The sequence below is a fragment of the Sitophilus oryzae genome, unplaced genomic scaffold (assembly GCF_002938485.1).
Source record: "Sitophilus oryzae breed Bouriz unplaced genomic scaffold, Soryzae_2.0 scaffold_227_pilon_pilon, whole genome shotgun sequence".
NCBI classification, from domain to species: Eukaryota; Metazoa; Arthropoda; class Insecta; order Coleoptera; family Curculionidae; genus Sitophilus; species Sitophilus oryzae.
Genome location: NW_022146782.1, coordinates 2,163,190 through 2,180,683, shown reverse-complemented (window position 1 = coordinate 2,180,683; position 17,494 = coordinate 2,163,190). Strand labels below are relative to the sequence as shown.

Sequence of the window (17,494 nt, the reverse complement as noted above, 5' to 3'; positions counted from 1 at the left end):
GGTTCTCAAAATTTAAGCATAAAATGCATATATTTTTAAATACCAGTCCTGAAAATAATTATTGCTCTTAATTTGATAAAGATTCACTCTATCATCGAACAAAAACGGCGTTCATGACATTCGCCTTTTATTTTTCATTTTTAAAAATCTTATGATATATATCAATAAAAAAAGCACCAGTGGTTGTAACCTACCTCTGTTTTCTTTTACAGATTCAAGAGCAAGGTGTCGATCCAAACTTAAGAGACGGAGATGGAGCTACTCCACTTCATTTCGCCGCATCCAGAGGCCACCTGGATACCGTTAGGTGGTTGTTGAAGCACGGGGCCAGACTAAGTCTGGATAAATATGGAAAAAGTCCAATCAATGACGCTGCTGAAAACCAACAAGTCGAAGTAACTCAATCTTTACAGAAGCCTTAATAATTTATTGCTAATTTTTGGGTTTTTTATTTTTTCTTAAATATAGTGTTTGAATATATTGGTTCAGCACGGTACTACACCAGATTATAACGATTCCGACAGACCGACCAATGAAAAACGCTGTTCTTGTACGACGAAAAAGGGAGATCATCACGTCAAAAGGGTAAGTCCTTTGAGATATATACGTTATAATTATATAGTAATACTAGCGTGTACCCGCGACTTCGTTCGCGTCGAATTAATCATTTGTAATTGTGATGATAAAGCAAAGCAAGAATTTCCATTAACATACAAACTGGATAAAATTTTCTCACATTTATGTCAGCATGAGAAAAAACAATATGGCGATATTATTATATAATTTGGTAATATTTGAGGGGTAGTTTCATCAAAAATAAGCTTTTTACGTCAATCAGTTTAAGCAGAATCGTGGTTAATCAACTATCAAACTTTTTAGAACACCCTGTATGATTTTCTAAAAAAATTTCAAAATATGTAAAAAAACAAAATAAATTATGCGTGTCCAAGCGTTTTCCCGAAAGACTAATCGTTTTTTAAATAACAAATATTGTAATATTCGAGGGGCGTTTTCACCCTCTTGGCATTTGAGATACGAAAAACACCTCCTTATGGAACTCCCACAGTCAACCAGTTTGCCAAAAATCAGCTTTAAACTTCAAGCAGTTTAAGCAGAATCGTGATTAGTCAATGGTCATATTTTATGAAACACCCTGTATAAATTTATAAAAAATCTTAAAATATGTAAAAAACCAAAATAAAATATACGTGTTTAAGCGTTTTTTCGGAAACTTGACCGTTTTTTAAATAAAATATATTGTAATATTTGAGGGGTGGTTTCACCCTCTTGGAACAATTGGAATTTCGAAATTGTAATTTCGAAAAATCCCTTCTTATCGAACCTCTACACCCTAAAGTCAATCTGTTTTCCAAAAATCAGCTTTTTACGTCAAGCGCTTTAAGCAGGATCGTGATTAATCAATGACCAGATTTTTCCAAACACCCTGTATACATTTTTAAAAAATCTTAAAATATGTAAAAAAATAAAATAAAATATACGTGTTTAAGCGTTTTTTCGGAATCTTGACCGTTTTTTAAATAAAAAATATTGTAATATTTGAGGGGTGGTTTCACCCTCTTGGAACTGCAATTTCGAAAAATCCCTTCTTATCGAACCTCTACACCCTAAAGTCAATCTGTTTTCCAAAAATCAGCTTTTTACGTCAAGCGCTTTAAGCAGCATCGTCATTAATCAATCACCAGATTTTTCGAAACAACCTGTATACATTTTTAAAAAATCTTAAAATATGTAAAAAAACAGAATAAAATATACGTGTTTAAGCGTTTTTTCGGAAACTTGACCGTTTTTTAAATAAAAAATATTGTAATATTTGAGGGGTGGTTTCACCCTCTTGGAACTGGAATTTCGAAAAATCTTCTTATCGAACCTCTACACCCTAGAATCAACCTGTATGCCAAAATTGAGCTTCTTACGTTGAGTGGTTTGAGCAGGATCGTGATTAATCAGTATGTCAGTCACTTAAGGATTTTATAGGTATATTAGTATAGATTTGATCTTTTGAAAATGTACATGGGATTTCCCATGTCCCGTGTTCTGATGCATCACATGGTATATGCTGTTAAACATTTACAAACTTCTTAATTTACTGACCATACCGATTAACTGCATTTAATCATCATCATTGCAAAAGGTATGCCTTATTAAAATAACGTCCGTTATTACACAGATTCACTTAACATAATTCTATTAATATACAGTAATAAAATTAAAAGATTAATCGACTTACCTGAAGGATGATTAATCATAATTTTCCGAGCTTGTCCGAAGATATAATTACCATGTAGTTTCCGAATAAACCTACTCATCAGCACGAACTTTTTTGGAGTTTTTTTGATCTGTGGCCCGGTTCGATCGCTGCCTGTGTTGTCATTCCGTTGAAGTGTCTAAAAAAATTGCCTAGGATCTGGGGTATATAGGGGGGGTTGGGTAATTATATCTTCGGACAAGCTCGGAAAATTATGATTAATCATCCTTCAGGTAAGTCGATTAATCTTTTAATTTTCCTTCGCTTGTCCTTGATATAATTACCATGTAGATGTTCAAAGTCAAAGGCAATTTTTTTATTTTTTATAACCATATATTGATATAATTAATTATTATCATAAGATATTAACTTCTCTAACAATTACTTATTGTAAGAAATATAAATTCTAAAATTTAAAAAATATTTTTTTTTTGAACTTTAGAAAACTTTGGAAATTATATTTTTTATATTTTTACATATTTACTAATAAATGATTAACATAAACTCTGAGTTTATAACTAACTACTGAGTATATAATGTAAAGAACTTAACTTTTAACTTATAACTAATAGAATGAATATGATATATTGATAACACCTAAATAATAATAAAAAAATACTTAATACTACTAACAGTAGAACACTACGATTTATTAGAACCCAATTCAATAATGGCTTTGGCAAATTTATCTTGAGGTTTTTCTACAGGTCTATTATAAAAACTAAAGAAGGTGTTCGAGGCAGGAGTCCAGCCTGCTGTATTTTTAATTATCTCTATATTTACGCCTGCTTTATACGCAGCCGAAGTTGTAGCGTGACGTACACTATGGGCTGAAAAAATGGACGTATCTACGCCACCTAAGTTTAAAGTATTTTTAATCCACCTGCTTATTGTCTGAGAAGATGCTGAACGGTGTGGTTTTTTATGGGTAAGAATTAGTTTTTCTTCGGTATTGCGTATTGGTTTCGTTCTTTTAATGTAGTCCGCAATGGTGGACGCAACGCAAAGTTCTTGTTTACTCTTAAAAAACGGAAAAATTAGTAGCGGTTGGAATCTGCCTGGAGCGGATGTTTTTACTCTATCTGGTATTTTAATCTCAACTCTGTCTACCGATATATTAATGTTTTGAACTTTAATTAGAGAAAGAGTCTGAACTCTGCTGGCTGATGTCAGTGCCATAAGAGTGACTAGTTTATAAGTTGCGTATTCTAAATCTAACGCCTCTAGAGGATATAATGTACCTAGGTATTTTAATAGAGGGTCTGGATCCCAAGTAATCTTATATTTAGGTCCTGGTGGTCGAATATTAGACACTCCCTTCACAAAACGATTAATTACTTTTTCATCATTATTACTTATAGGACTAAATATCAAATTAAGAGCTGATCTATAAGAATTGACGACAGAAAATGAAAGACCTTCTTTTAAGGCATCGGATAAAAAATCCAAATATGTTTCTAGCTTATAAACAAGAGGATCCCTGTTACTGTCAGCACAAAATTGCCAGAATTTTTTATAACAAGATGTGTACTGTTTAAGTGTTCCTTTTGATATAGATGCCTCGATTATTTCTATTGCTGTCACTGGAACCCCCTTTCTTATATAAGCCTGCCGGATAATTTCCCTACTACCAGGGAAATCTCCTCGTGTAGTGGGTGGTAGTCTCTGAAAGGAGAGACAAGTAAAAATTTGTTTGCTTTAAAATAAATAGGTTTCTCTAATAACAACTTAGTGAACAGGGGATACCATGCCTGTGTAGGCCAATAAGGTACTACTACAATTCCTAATCCCTTTTCCTGAACAATTTTTTCTAAGACCCTAGTAATTATTGAAAAGGGGGGGAAAGCGTAAAAGAAAAATTCTGACCACCTTATTGTGAACGCGTCAACCTTCCATGACTCAGGATCTGGAAACCAGGAAACAAATTTATTGCACTTTTTGTTAATTCTAGTTGCAAATAAATCTATTTCCGGAGAACCAAATCTCTGTATAATTTGATTATATACAGTGTCATTTAGCTCATATTCAGTATTAATTGAGAAAAATCTTGATTCTCTATCTGCCTCAAAGTTAGCAGATGAACTAATATAGCTAGCGAATACTATAATACACTTCTTTTCACACCACTGCCAAAGAGCTTTTGTAATATTATCTAAATATGAGTATTTAACACTTCCACCTCGATTAATACACGATATTGCCGTTTGATTATCAATTCTTAATAAAATGGAAATATTTTCTTTGTCTTTAGCAAGTGATCTCAAGGCGAAATAGGCGGCTTTGATTTCTAAAAAATTAATATGTTTTACCTGCTCTTTATTATTCCAGAAACCGTGACATCTGTGACCGTTACAAAACGCTCCCCAACCCGTCTTGGAGGCGTCTGAAAAAATTTCAAGTGAGAAATTTTTAGATTTTATCGATTGACCTAATCCTATATTATTGTGCCACCACTCTAATTCATTATTTAAAGAGGTTGGAATATGCATCTTTTTATTATAATTGTAATAGTCTCCTCGCAACAAAAAATGTTTAATTTTTTCAAACTGCTTAATATGAATAAAACCATATTTTGTTGAAGGACAAGATGCTACAAGTTTGCCTATTAGTTGGGCAAATTCCCTAATTGTGCATTTCCTTTTCTTCCGTAAATTTAAAATCAAATTTTGAATGGCTTTACGTTTTTCACCAGGAAGTGAAATGGTCATTTTATTAGTATTATATATAAACCCTAAGAATCTAATAGTTTGTTGAGGTATTAACATACTTTTTTTATTATTTATTATAAATCCTAATTTGGCTAGTTCTGAAAGAACTATTTTCGTGTATTTTTTACATTCATTTTTATTTTTACCTATAATAAGAATATCATCTAAATAAAATACAGTACTTATTTCCATAAGACGCAGTTTTTTTGTTAACGGTTTCATAAGTTTAGTGAAAATATATGGTGCGATGTTAAGACCAAATGGTAAACAACTGAACTGATATAGACGATTTTCGAAGCGAAATCGCAGGTATTTTCTGTACTTTTTATTAACTGAAATTAAATAATATGCATCCTTTAGATCGATATTTGAAAGGTAGCAATTTTTATTTATAAGTTTTATTACAGTTCTGTAATTCTCTAATTTAAAATGAGGAGCAAATAAAAATTTGTTAAGGCTTTTTAAATTTAAAATAAACCTATAACAGCCAGAGGGTTTTTTAATTATAAAGTAAGATGATATAAATTGTCCTATTGAAGAATGACACTCTTCGATAGCACCTATTTCTAACATTTGCTGAATGGATTTTTTATACTGGGGTAAGAGTTTGTCAGAGATTTGTACAGAGGGCTCAAAATACTGTACAGGTTTTTTAATAAAAGGTATTTTAATACCTGTGACCCAGTCTAAGACCGCTCGGTCTTTCGTAATATGTTTCCAACTCTGTAAAAATCTCGAAAGTCTACCAGCGCAATTACTCACATCTTCCTCCATATCTATTCCTGGCGATGGTATTTCCTGGGGACTTTCTTGTGATACTTCTGATATCCTGATGGCTTCTTTTCTTCCCTCCTCCTTTTTTCCTTCATTTTCTCTCTGGGAGGCCCACGCCGGTAGTTTAAATGATACATTGATGTATTTATTGATGGTCTTGAAAATTTAGTTTGCCAATTCTTCTTTTTAAAATCAGCACTGGCCTTTTTTATGATTTGTTCATTTTTCATTGTATCTGCAAATTTTTTATTAAATAAAAAATCATCTATTTCCAGACTGTCCACGACTTTTTTGCATTCCGGATTTAAATGTGGTATGATTTTAAATCTACGGTGAACTGAAAGTCCATGATGAACGTTAGTGAATAATTGGCAGGCCTCTGCCAATGATTTCATGTTATCTACTTGTTCTTTGTTAGGCATCATAGCCTCAATGACTGTCCCTATTGCTGATAAGCCATGAGCCAATTGTTGTTGTAACGCTGAGATAAAACGATCATGGTCAAGAACCGACTTATTTAGGCAAGGTTGTACTTCATTATTTATCTGGGGAGGATGAAGAGCTTTGCAATTTGCAGGCACCTTATACTTTAACATTAATTCTTCTCGCTGTTCTTTAGATAGCCCTTTTTTCAAGTGGCTGTGCCAGCGAACAACAATTTCTTCATGTAAGTCTTTGCCTTCATTGTCCCCTGAGTCTGGTCTTAAACCTAAAGCGTCAAAATATTGATCAGAATTTTCTGGTATTTCTGTATCTACTACTGTGACGTCTGGGGCTGGAATATTTGGAATATCAGAGGTAGCCTCCGATTCTGAAAAGAAAACATGACATCAAAGTCCTATTCAAGTGATGAAATCGCCTGATTTCGTTTCTTAGGAGCAACGCACGTTGCCCTAAAAACATTTTATTTATATTAAATAAGGATGACATGAAAAAACCGCACGGTTTTTCAGTCTTTCAGTGAAGATACCAGCTGACAAAGTTCTATTCAAATGAGATCGCCTGATCTCATGTTATATAATTGCTTGTTTATATAAGAAATCGCCCGATTTCAATTTTAGGAACAACGCACGTTGTCCTAAAAACATTTTATTTATATTATATAAGGACGACATGAAAAAACCGCACGGTTTTCCTGTCTCTCAGGGAATATCGCACGATATCCCTGCCTAAATTTCTCCTTGTTATCTGACAACTCTTCATTAAGCTAAAAAGAAAAAAAAAACGTACCTGATGTTGAAAAAACTTCAGAAGATGATTCACTAGAATCACAAATCTTATTTAAATGTTCTTGCATTTCTCTAAATTGCTTTTTTAATCTCTTTATTTCACCGTATTTGTCCTGGTCCTTGTCTTTAAATGGTCTTTTCGGCATTTTTCTTTTTAATTTTCGACACACGCGATTTGTTTACAGTCGTCGCTGACGAGCACGAAAACGGAATGACAACACAGGCAGCGATCGAACCGGGCCACAGATCAAAAAAACTCCAAAAAAGTTCGTGCTGATGAGTAGGTTTATTCGGAAACTACATGGTAATTATATCAAGGACAAGCGAAGGAAAATTACTGTTATAGGCTTACTATTTGCTCGTGCGGGGCATTTTTCAATCCAAATATTATTAGGTAGATAGTGGTCAGTGTGTGGGTAGCTATGAACGATTAGAGTGCAAACTAAATACATATATTTAGGTCCTGGGGCACTTTAGAACCACGAAAGGACACATCTTTTCTGCTGGTTTTGTGACGTGGGTACCCACGTGAAAATGCAGAAAAAAGTACATTGAATTATTAATTTTAGCGGCTATTCTGTGCAGTTTTATAAAAAAATATAAAAGAGATATGATAAATGGTTGAATATTATTGATTATTAATCAAAACCTGAATTGATTCAGGTGGTAGCTCTGCTGTAAAAAATGTCAAATTGCAACATTTATTTATTTATTTCCTGACCTTGTCATCCGTTTGGACACTTTATAGAGCTTTAGACAGCTGGCGACATATTTAGAGAACATATTTTAGGCAAGTTAGAATAACAAAAAAAATAAAGTTTAATAACTTGTGAACCCAGAATCCTAAGTCTGGCTGGGGGGTTGGGGGTATTTCGCTACTGCGCAACCCATAACATATGCGAAAAAATAAATCCAAAAAACATTCTTTAGGCAACTTGAAATTGGTTTATTCTTAAATTTTAGCATCTATTTAACCTAGAAATAAGTGCGCCACTTTTTTTTCGGGTTTAAAGTGTAACCAGACCATTCCAAATATGTTTAATTATTATACCTGGAAAACACACTTTAGGCATTTTAAAATTTTTACAGCGTGTTTATTAGATGACATTAAAAAATATGTGTTAATTGCCAGACGAATTCAATGCGCGAGAACGATAGTTTATTGAGACCCGTGGGCAGTCGATGCGGCTGACGTAACAGTATATTGGAGTACTTCAAATTTTCACAAAAACAATTTTTTTTCGGTTTCATTTCAATTATTTGCAGACTTTTAATTCCGAGATTATTTTGTTGGAATTAAGTTACCATGTACAAATATGTATTTATAAATTAAATATTGACGAGCATAGTGTAAATAGTTTAGAATAATTACTCCAAATAAATATTTTAGTAACTACTAATTTCGCTACTAACTACTAAATCACAATGGATAAAAAACATTCAAGTTGTGTAGTTTGTAAAAAAGTTACTAGTGAAAGTTCTTGTTTTTGATGAAGGCAGACTACAAAAATGCAAAGAATTTTTAAAAGTGCGCCAACAGCATGGTTTAAAATTTAAAGAAGCGGTTTTACCAGAAAACGTAGTCCCGACAAAAGAGTACCATGTATAGTGCTAAAAAAATAAGCATTCTGGAATTTTATTAAAGTACCATTGTTAATCTTTCATTCAAATAGATTCAGAATAAGTAAAAGTGCTTTACTTTTATGCGTAGGCGTTAAAATGACTTTTGTATATTGTCAATCAGGTCGCAAAAATTAATAATAATATAATATGTCACAAAAGTATAATAACAATTACACTTTTGTGACGTTTGAAAAAAATATATTTTATATTATGCTAATTTTTAAATAATTATTCGTCTTTTTATTCTTTCAGATACAAAATAATTAAATTAAAAAGTTTTCTTTTCAATAGAAAGGATTTCAATCATACATTTTTATTAAAAAATGTTTCTTTTTATTTATTCAATATTAGTTAGTTTTTTTTTATGTTTTTACGACTTCAAAATGCTGTTACGTCAGCCGCATCGGCTGCCGACCGGGTCTCAATAAACTATCTTTCTCGCGCTTATAGATACTCATAAGACTTTCTTATCACGCTCATTTAAAATCTTTATTCGCGTCTGGCAAGTATTAAATCCCATTGAATTCGTCTGGCAATTAACACATATTTTTTAATATCATCTAATAAACACGCTGTAAAAATTTTAGAATGCCTAAAGTATGTTTTCCAGGCATAATAATTAAACATATTTGGAATGGTCTGGTTACACTTTAAACCCGAAAAAAAAGTCAGGCATACTTATTTCTAGGTTAAATAGATGCTAAAATTTAAGAATAAACAAATTTCAAGTTGCCTAAAGAATGTTTTTGGTTTTATTTTTTTGCAAATGTTATGGGTTGCGCAGTAGCGAAACACCCCCAACCCCCCGCCAGACTTAGGATTCTGGGTTCACCCGTTAATAAACTATACATTTTTAGTTATTCTAGCTTGCCTAAAACATGTTCTCTAAATATGTCGTTAGCTCATAGGCTATTAGTTTTGTATTACTCAATGAACAGTGCTTTCCATAAAATCAATAAAATAAAAAATATACGAAATAATATACATGTACTGATTTCTTTCGAAAATCGACAACTATGAAACTATGATCCCTTCCCCGACACAAACGGTACATTGTGAGACAGGAAATTGTAGAGAGAAACAAGTCCTATAACATAGGATACAACATTTCAATGAACAGTGCTTTCCATAAAATCAATAAAATGAAAAATATACGAAATAATATACATGTACTGATTTCTTTCGAAAATCGACAACTATGAAACTATGAATCCTTCCCGGACACAAACGATACATTGTGAGACAGGAAATTGTAGAGAAAAACGAGCCCTATAACATAGGATACAACATTTTAATGAACAGTGCTTTCCATAAAATCAATAAAATGAAAAATATACGAAATAATATACTTCTTTCGAAAATCGACAACTATGAAACTATGATCCCTTCCCTGACATAAACGGTACATTGTGAGACAGGAAATTGTATTTTATTTTATTTATTATTTATTGTTAATATTTTGATTAAACGAACCGGTCAAACTTAATCAGGGGACTAAAAGTTTATTGCATATGAACTATAATAGAGATAAATTGTGCCCAATTAAATTATTTTCATTCAAAAAATACATTACTTAGTTCTATGTTCACGAAATATTGGGACACACAGTATAACTGAAATTTTTTGGACATGAAAACGGTAGTTAACTATAAAAAAATATCAATAACTTGCAATTACTTACAATCACTTGTAGCAAAAATTGTCGTATCCTGAAATTAGCCACAGAACACTAATAAACCACCACTACTTATACAAAATCACAGCATCTGCACAGCCTGCACAGCCTGCACAGCATTAAAATACCGAATATTATTTAAAAACATAGTTCATGAAATCACAAGCGAGTTATTCAATCTGAATAACAAACATGAAATGTCATTTTTTGCTATTGAGATTCTTTTTTGTTCAGTTGCCTTGACAACTGGAGAAATCATGGCTATCTTTTCAGAATTTCTGAGGTGCGCACACGGAAATCAACAAGAAAACACAGTTAAGCCTGATTCTAGACTATTTTTGAATATTTTAATGTTGGATTTAGTTGAAAAAAAATAATTTGGTTTTCACTAGTAGGTAAGGATTGGTTTGAAATACCCATACTATGTATACGGTGTGTGATTTTTCATTAGGTTTATATCAGAAAGCGTCTTAATAAATGCATTCTGTAAAAAATATTTGTTTGTATCTATATACAGGGTGTTTCAAAACAAATGCGAAAAACTCCAGGGGGTGATTCCTTGTTCAAAATAAAGGGTAGTTTGCTTTATAAACGTTGGGTCAAAAGTCAACCATTAGGGAGATATCGCGGTACAAAGATGGCGGAAAAATAATGTTTTTATTTTTTATCTTGAAAACGAAAAGAGATAGACTAATGAAATTTTACGGAAGCATTACTGTTATGAAAACACACTTTCTGGTAATTTTTTCACTTTTTTTAAAATGAGTGGAAGGGGTTGAAATAAACTACCCCTATCATTCTTGTTAATGAAATTTAAAGAAAAATCTTATCAAACACATGCAAAAAAAATTAATTTTGATAGTTTAGTGTATTTAGAAACTTTTTTATCTCTTGTGTTTTTTTGATAAAACTCACCGATTTGAAATTAGAAAATAAAATGTAAAGCATTATATGTCAGGACAAAAAAGATTTTTAGATAAAGAATCTAGTGGGCAGCTGTAATTTTTTTAGGAAAAAATCTAGTCGGCCGCTGTCACTTTTTAGGATGTTTCTAATATTGTTTTATTTGACCATTACCCTACTGCAATACGTTATTATCTAGATTATTATTATTATCATTATCACTAGATTCTTAATCTAAAAATATTTTTAGTCCTGACATGTAATGCTTTACATTTTATTTTTTAATTTCAAATCGGTGAGTTCTATAAAAAAAATACAAGAGATAAAAAAGTTTCTAAACAAACTAAACTATCCAAATTAATTTTTTTGCATGTGTTTGATAAGATTTTTCTTTAAATTTCGTTAACAAGAATGATAAGGGTAGTTTATTTCAACCCCTTCCACTCATTTTAAAAAAGTGAAAAATTACCAGAAAGTGTGTTTTCATAACAGTAATGCTTCCATAAAATTTCATTAGTCTATCTCTTTTCGTTTTCAAGATAAAAAATAAAAACATTATTTTTCCGCCATCTTTGTACCGCGATATCTCCCTAATGGTTGACTTTTGACCCAACGTTTATGAAGCAAACTACCCTTTATTTTGAACAAGGAATCACCCCCTGAAGTTTTTCGCATTTGTTTTGAAACACCCTGTATACATATGTATAAATCTGTAAGTCAGACCAAACCCTTAACCCTAGAAAGCTGAAATTTTGCACAGGGGGTCCTTTTATGATGTTTACGTGAGATAAGAAGGGATTTTTTAAAATTCATCCCCTAAGGGGGTAAAAAGGGGGGTGGAATATTAACGAAAAAACGGTTAAGTTTCCGAAAAAAACGCTTAAACACGCATATTTTATTTTCTTTTTTTACATATTTTAAGATTTTTTAAAAATGTATACAGGGTGTTTCGAAAAATCTGGTCATTGATTAATCATGATCCTGCTTAAAGCGCTTGACGTAAAAAGCTGATTTTTGGAAAACTTGGGAGTGACTTTAGGGTGTAAAGGTTCGATAAGAAGGGATTTTTCGAAACTCGAATTCTAAGGGGGTGAAACTACCCCTCAAATATTAGAATATTTTTTATTTAAAAACCGGTGAGTTTTTCGGAAAAACTCTTAAACACGTATATTTTATTTTGTTGTTTTACATATTTTAGGATTTTTTAAAAATTTATACAGGGTGTTTAAATTGTGTGTACGTTTAAAGCTGATTTTTGGCAAACGGATTGACTGTGGGGCGTAGAGGTTCGATAAGGAGAGGTTTCTCGAATCTCAAATTCCAAGAGGGTGAAAACGCCCCTCAAATTTTACAATATTTGTTATCTAAAAAACGGTTAGTCTTTCGGGAAAACGCTTAGACAAGCATAATTTATTTTGTTTTTTTGCATACTTTGAAATTTTTTAAAAAATCGTGCCGGGTGTTTGGTTTGGTTTGGGTAACCAAAAAGTTGGGTAATTGATTAACCGCGATTCTGCTTAAACTACTTGACGTAAAAAGCTTATTTTTGGCAAACGGATTTTTCGAAAGTAAAATTCCAACGAGATAAAACTACCTCTCAAATATTACCAAGTTATATAATAATATCGCCATATTGTTTTTTCTCATGCTGACATAAATGTGAGAAAATTTTATCCAGTTTGTATGTTAATGGAAATTCTTGCTTTGATTTATCATCACCATTACAAATGATTAATTCGATGCGAACGAAGTCGCGGGTACACGCTAGTAATATTATAATATTTATTTCGAAGCCTTCTTAAATTTTTTATTTGAAAGTTTTTCAACTTTAGAATAGCTGAAAACAGTTACATAAAAATACGTTTCTGTTTTTCCTTCTAGAATTTTTTTCTAAACATAGACACGCAAAAAAACTTCTTGTGGAAGTGTACGATTTTCATTTATTGATAAAATATTGTAAAATATGGCAAGATTTGAAAAGTATTCGGCAATTGGAATTCGAAAATAATTTGATTGCTTTGACTAGGTTTGTTTTGGTTTGTCGGTTCATTTTTGTTAATTTTCGTTTTTTTTCTCGGTACGGTATTGATGTCTAAATTACAGTATCTACTAGGTTAAGCTCATACCTACACAAGAAAAGTGTTTAGAATGTAAAATAAGAACACGTTTTCATGTCACTGATTTCATTTATTCTAAAGTCGGAAAAAAGAGAATGGTTCATTTCCGCAGAGAAATTTTTATGATTTTGTGTTTGGGGAGGCTTCTATATACTGGATATTTTTTTTATAAATGATTTCAAGTAAAAAAAACCTTATCCAAAAACGGTACCTATAGGTATTACATTTGATATTATCTAAAAATGTTATTTCTTTTCAGGGAAACAGTGTGGGTTCTGACTGCTCCAACTGCAAGCCCAAACCACCACAAAACGCCAAAAATCTAGCTGATTCTCTTCAGCCCTTTTACCTGCATCCTCCTTCAAAGGAACCCAGCCTAGAACCTGCTCATGCACCTGAGAATGGACTATATATTAACCCTATGTCAAACCACAGGCATAGGTATACCATTGTATAGTTTTAAAACCTAGATTTATTTAAAATTGATGTAATTTTCAGTACGTCCAGCTGCTCGGAGACCAGCTCAAACGGCAGTGAATCTTTCTACCTTCATAATCCTCAAGAAGTTATATACAACAGGGTAAAGGATTTGTTCGAGTCTGATGGACAACAAAGACCACCCTTATCTGCTTTAACAGGTGAGTGAGAATTCGGAGAAAAAATGTATTTTCCGTCTTACATGCATTATTGTTCTGTTCTGTGTTAAGAGTCTAATACGCTGTACTGTTCGGGTTGCTCTCAGGGGTCGGGTAAAAGGGAAGATGTTCAAATATTCCATCGACTGCTAGACAATAACCCAGGCGATCATAAAATTCTCTTCTTACATTCGCTAGTTGGTAAACTGAAATTCTATTGCATTCGGCAGAAATAGCATTTTTTAACTTGTCTAGATTTGGATATTTTTTATCCTTGTATATCCTGTTTTTTAAATGGCCCCAGCGAAAGAAATCATTTGGCGAAATATCAGTAGACCTTCCTGGCCAATTTACTGGATGATTTAGGCCAATAAGGTTTCCGTTAAAACTATTGTCTAAATATTCCCGAACAACCAGGGTACTATGTGCCGGGCAGCCATCCATTTGGTACCAAACTTCCTGCTTTTCCCTAGCGGCATCATGTAAAGCAGGTAAAATATGATTTTCGAGTAGTTCCAAATAATATTCTGCATTTAAATTTCGCGTAAGAAATAATGGCCCGATAATATTGTGTCCGAATATCCCTGCCCAAACATTTACTTTCTGTGGATATTGCGTCCTTGTTTCGACAAACCTGTGTTGGTTTTCTTTGTTCCAATATCGATAATTTTGAACATTGGGTTCATTATTTAAGGTAAACGTGCATTCGTCAGTGAAACATATGTTTTTTAAAAATTCCCTATCCGTGTTTGCTCTTTCCATCATATCAAAACAAAACGCCTGCCGCCGTATTTCGTCCCCATCTCGTAGCTCTTGGTGCTTTTCATATTTGAAGGAATAGTATTTATGTCGTTTCAAAATTCGAAACGCTGTAGTGTGATCTATTCCTATTTCATCCTCAAGTTTCCTTGTCTGATCTTTCCATCGTTCTCTTCCACGCACAATAAAACTTCCAAGTCGGTATCATTTCTTGCATCTTCTCTTTGTTCCTGCCTTGCTTCACATCTGCAGTTATTTATTAGGGTACCTTTGGTCTCAAATCTCTGGATATTCCTTGCGATTGTAGATTTTCCAGGTATCGGTCTATTCGGATACAGAGCAGCAAACATGTCCGACACCTTTTGATAACTATTTCCTTGATAATACCATTTAATCATCAATACTTTTTCTTCGGTAGTAATTCATGGCTAATATATTCAGTAGGTATGAGTTTTTAATAATAATAATAAAGCACTAAATAGAAAAATTTCTGAAATGACAACTTCATTTGACAGTTATCTTTTACCTTGACTGGTGCTCATAAGTAAATACAGGGCCATAAGAAAGGAGAAATATTTAAAAAGAAATCGGCGATAACTCGTAAACGAGCTAATCAAAAATATCTAAAGTTATTCTTTTGAATGTGGGTTTTAGTGCTCTTCAATAAACCTAAATAGAATTATTCTCTAAAATAATTAGGCAAGCCAATAATTGATCCCATTAAAATTTACATGAGATTTCCTAAAACTTCAATCTATTTCCGTATTCTAACGGAATTTTAAATTATGTTTTTGTTTTCGAGAAAATTTAGTCCAAACATAAGCAATATTATGTTGATGTTAAAAAAAAACTCGTAAGCGTGTTTCTGGGGTCGAAATATACTGCCTCTTAAATATTTCCACTTATTTATGACTCAACCTGTATATACATATATTCTAAAGACTAGATCCATAGATAAAAGAAAATATTCTTCTATTAAGATCCGTGTTCTTAGTAGAGACTACGTTTAACTCAGCACCTTCGCCTTTTCTGTTGCAAATATTTTTTATGTTTATATTTGATTTCAAAGGATTTAGTTTTAAAGTTACACTGATATATTAGTATATCAGAGTAACTTTAATAAAACATAAGAATATATATATTTTACAGTTTATTAAATATAAATTTTGACTACAAGGTAGAAAGTAAATCACAATATTTGATAAAACTTATAAGTATACCATTTTTACAGTTAATAAATAATAAAACTATTTCTGACTATGATATTTAAAATTTAGATAGACAGAATATTAAACAACATACCGGGTATTTGCAGACGCAGGCCCAAATTCAATAAAAACCAAAATTTTTCCTGCGAAAATCGGGCTTTTTTCACAGAAAAGATATTTTTTGATTTATCAACAATCATTGTCAAGTTGACAATATACAGGGTGTTTCCTAATTAGTCTAAAAAATTGTGGTGTGATTCCTCATCTGTTCTTAAAATAATTTTTATATAACCATTGGGTCTAAAGTACTTCCTTTCTGATCTACAGGGTGTTAAAAATTAAAAAAAAATCGATATTTTGCTTAACATAAATAGTACACTACTGCTTTTTTAAAGAAAATATATTTTTTTCTTGACTGGCCATTCTTTTTCAACAAAATTGATCTTTTGAGTTTTTCTTGTTCATCAAACGGTTGCCGAGAAAAAAATAAATATACTTATTAAGAGCCCGCCTAAGCCGTTTTGTAACGATTTTTTTTATTTCTTAGATTAATTAGGAAACACCCTGTATATGCATATCACAGGCAACCAAATAAACTAGTAACCTCTAAAAATTATTTTTCCTACCACTAGCGACATACCGTGTTTTTAGTGAGTACTAAATTATTTTATCAAAATTTCACCATATAAGTTTCCAGGCAATGGACTAGATCTTAGTTAAATAATATATACAGGGTGTCCCAGAAATAAGTGCAAGTATTTTAAGGGGTGGTAGATCTCGATAAAAGAAACATATTTTCTCTTTATCGTTTTTCAAATAACGGAGTTATTTTACTTTGAAAATTTCCAAAAAAATGATTTTTTGCTCAAATTTTGAGAACCACTGGATCTTTTCTGGATATTCTTTCTTGTAAATTTAATCTACATGTTGCCATATTATCAAGAAATTATGTTTTTTTAACTAAAAACTAAAAAAAATTTAAAAAAATTCCGAATTTTCACTTATAATATCACAAGAGCTTAAATTATTTTCGGAAATTTTTCTGAGGGCACGAATATTTTGAAAAGTAATTTTCCTAAAATATTCGTGCCCGAAAGAAAATTTCCAGGAATAATTTAAGCTTGCGTGGTATTCGGTAAGAAAATTTCACACCTAAATTTGAAAAAAAAAAATATTAATCCAACATGACATTTTAAAATAATTTCAATTTGTTAAGTTGGCCAAGGTATTGATGTTTTTGACATATTATGTGTTTTGTCATTTTTGTTTGCGATTCTGTCATTAAGCTATTACTAGTTTTAAAACGTCTGTACGTAGAGTAAGAAGTGTATAGCGAAATGTCGCGATTTGGAAAAGTAAACCAACAAGTCATTAAAGAAGAAATTGAAAATATAAAACCAGATAACACCCGAAAATCAAAATCAAGTGTATATCCATCATATTTCGTTAAATAGAAAAATACCAGCTTTAGTTAAATAAAGGCGGCAGAACTATATTTTTTAGAACATGGCAATTTCGAAGAAATTCATATGTAGGTATATCTAACATATTTCCTTAAATAAAAAATATTACCAATCTTAGTTACATCAAATGCTAA

The 17,494-nt window shown here is 31.9% G+C and overlaps 2 protein-coding genes across 6 annotated transcripts in view; one reads left to right on the top strand and one right to left on the bottom strand.

Annotated features, from left to right (window-relative positions):
- LOC115884263 overlaps positions 1-17,494 on the top strand; it is a 113,600-nt gene that overhangs the window by 61,777 nt on the left and 34,329 nt on the right. Inside the window, exons 5-8 of the mRNA XM_030902776.1 lie at positions 213-395; positions 469-585; positions 13,555-13,736; positions 13,794-13,933. Of these exons, the coding sequence (XP_030758636.1) occupies positions 213-395; positions 469-585; positions 13,555-13,736; positions 13,794-13,933 (622 nt within the window). The remainder of the gene's footprint in view (positions 1-212; positions 396-468; positions 586-13,554; positions 13,737-13,793; positions 13,934-17,494) is intronic.
- LOC115884261 lies at positions 2,696-7,290 on the bottom strand. 5 transcript variants are annotated; one of them, XM_030902771.1, is made up of 3 exons: positions 6,979-7,290; positions 5,737-6,559; positions 2,696-3,931 (listed from the first exon to the last, which is right to left on the bottom strand). In XM_030902771.1, the coding sequence occupies exons 2-3, from the start codon at positions 5,746-5,748 to the stop codon at positions 2,909-2,911; spliced, it is 1,035 nt and encodes a 344-aa protein (XP_030758631.1). In that variant the 5' UTR covers positions 5,749-6,559; positions 6,979-7,290; the 3' UTR covers positions 2,696-2,908. The 5 variants fall into 3 exon arrangements, with proteins under 5 accessions (XP_030758633.1, XP_030758631.1, XP_030758634.1 ...); XM_030902773.1 differs by having other exon boundaries at positions 2,696-4,649; XM_030902769.1 differs by having other exon boundaries at positions 2,696-6,559.

What these genes read in the sequence shown, in the direction of transcription:
- LOC115884261 (XM_030902769.1), bottom strand. Translation starts at nt 5,748, where the DNA reads ATGGAGGAAGATGTGAGTAATTGCGCTGGTAGACTTTCGAGATTTTTA.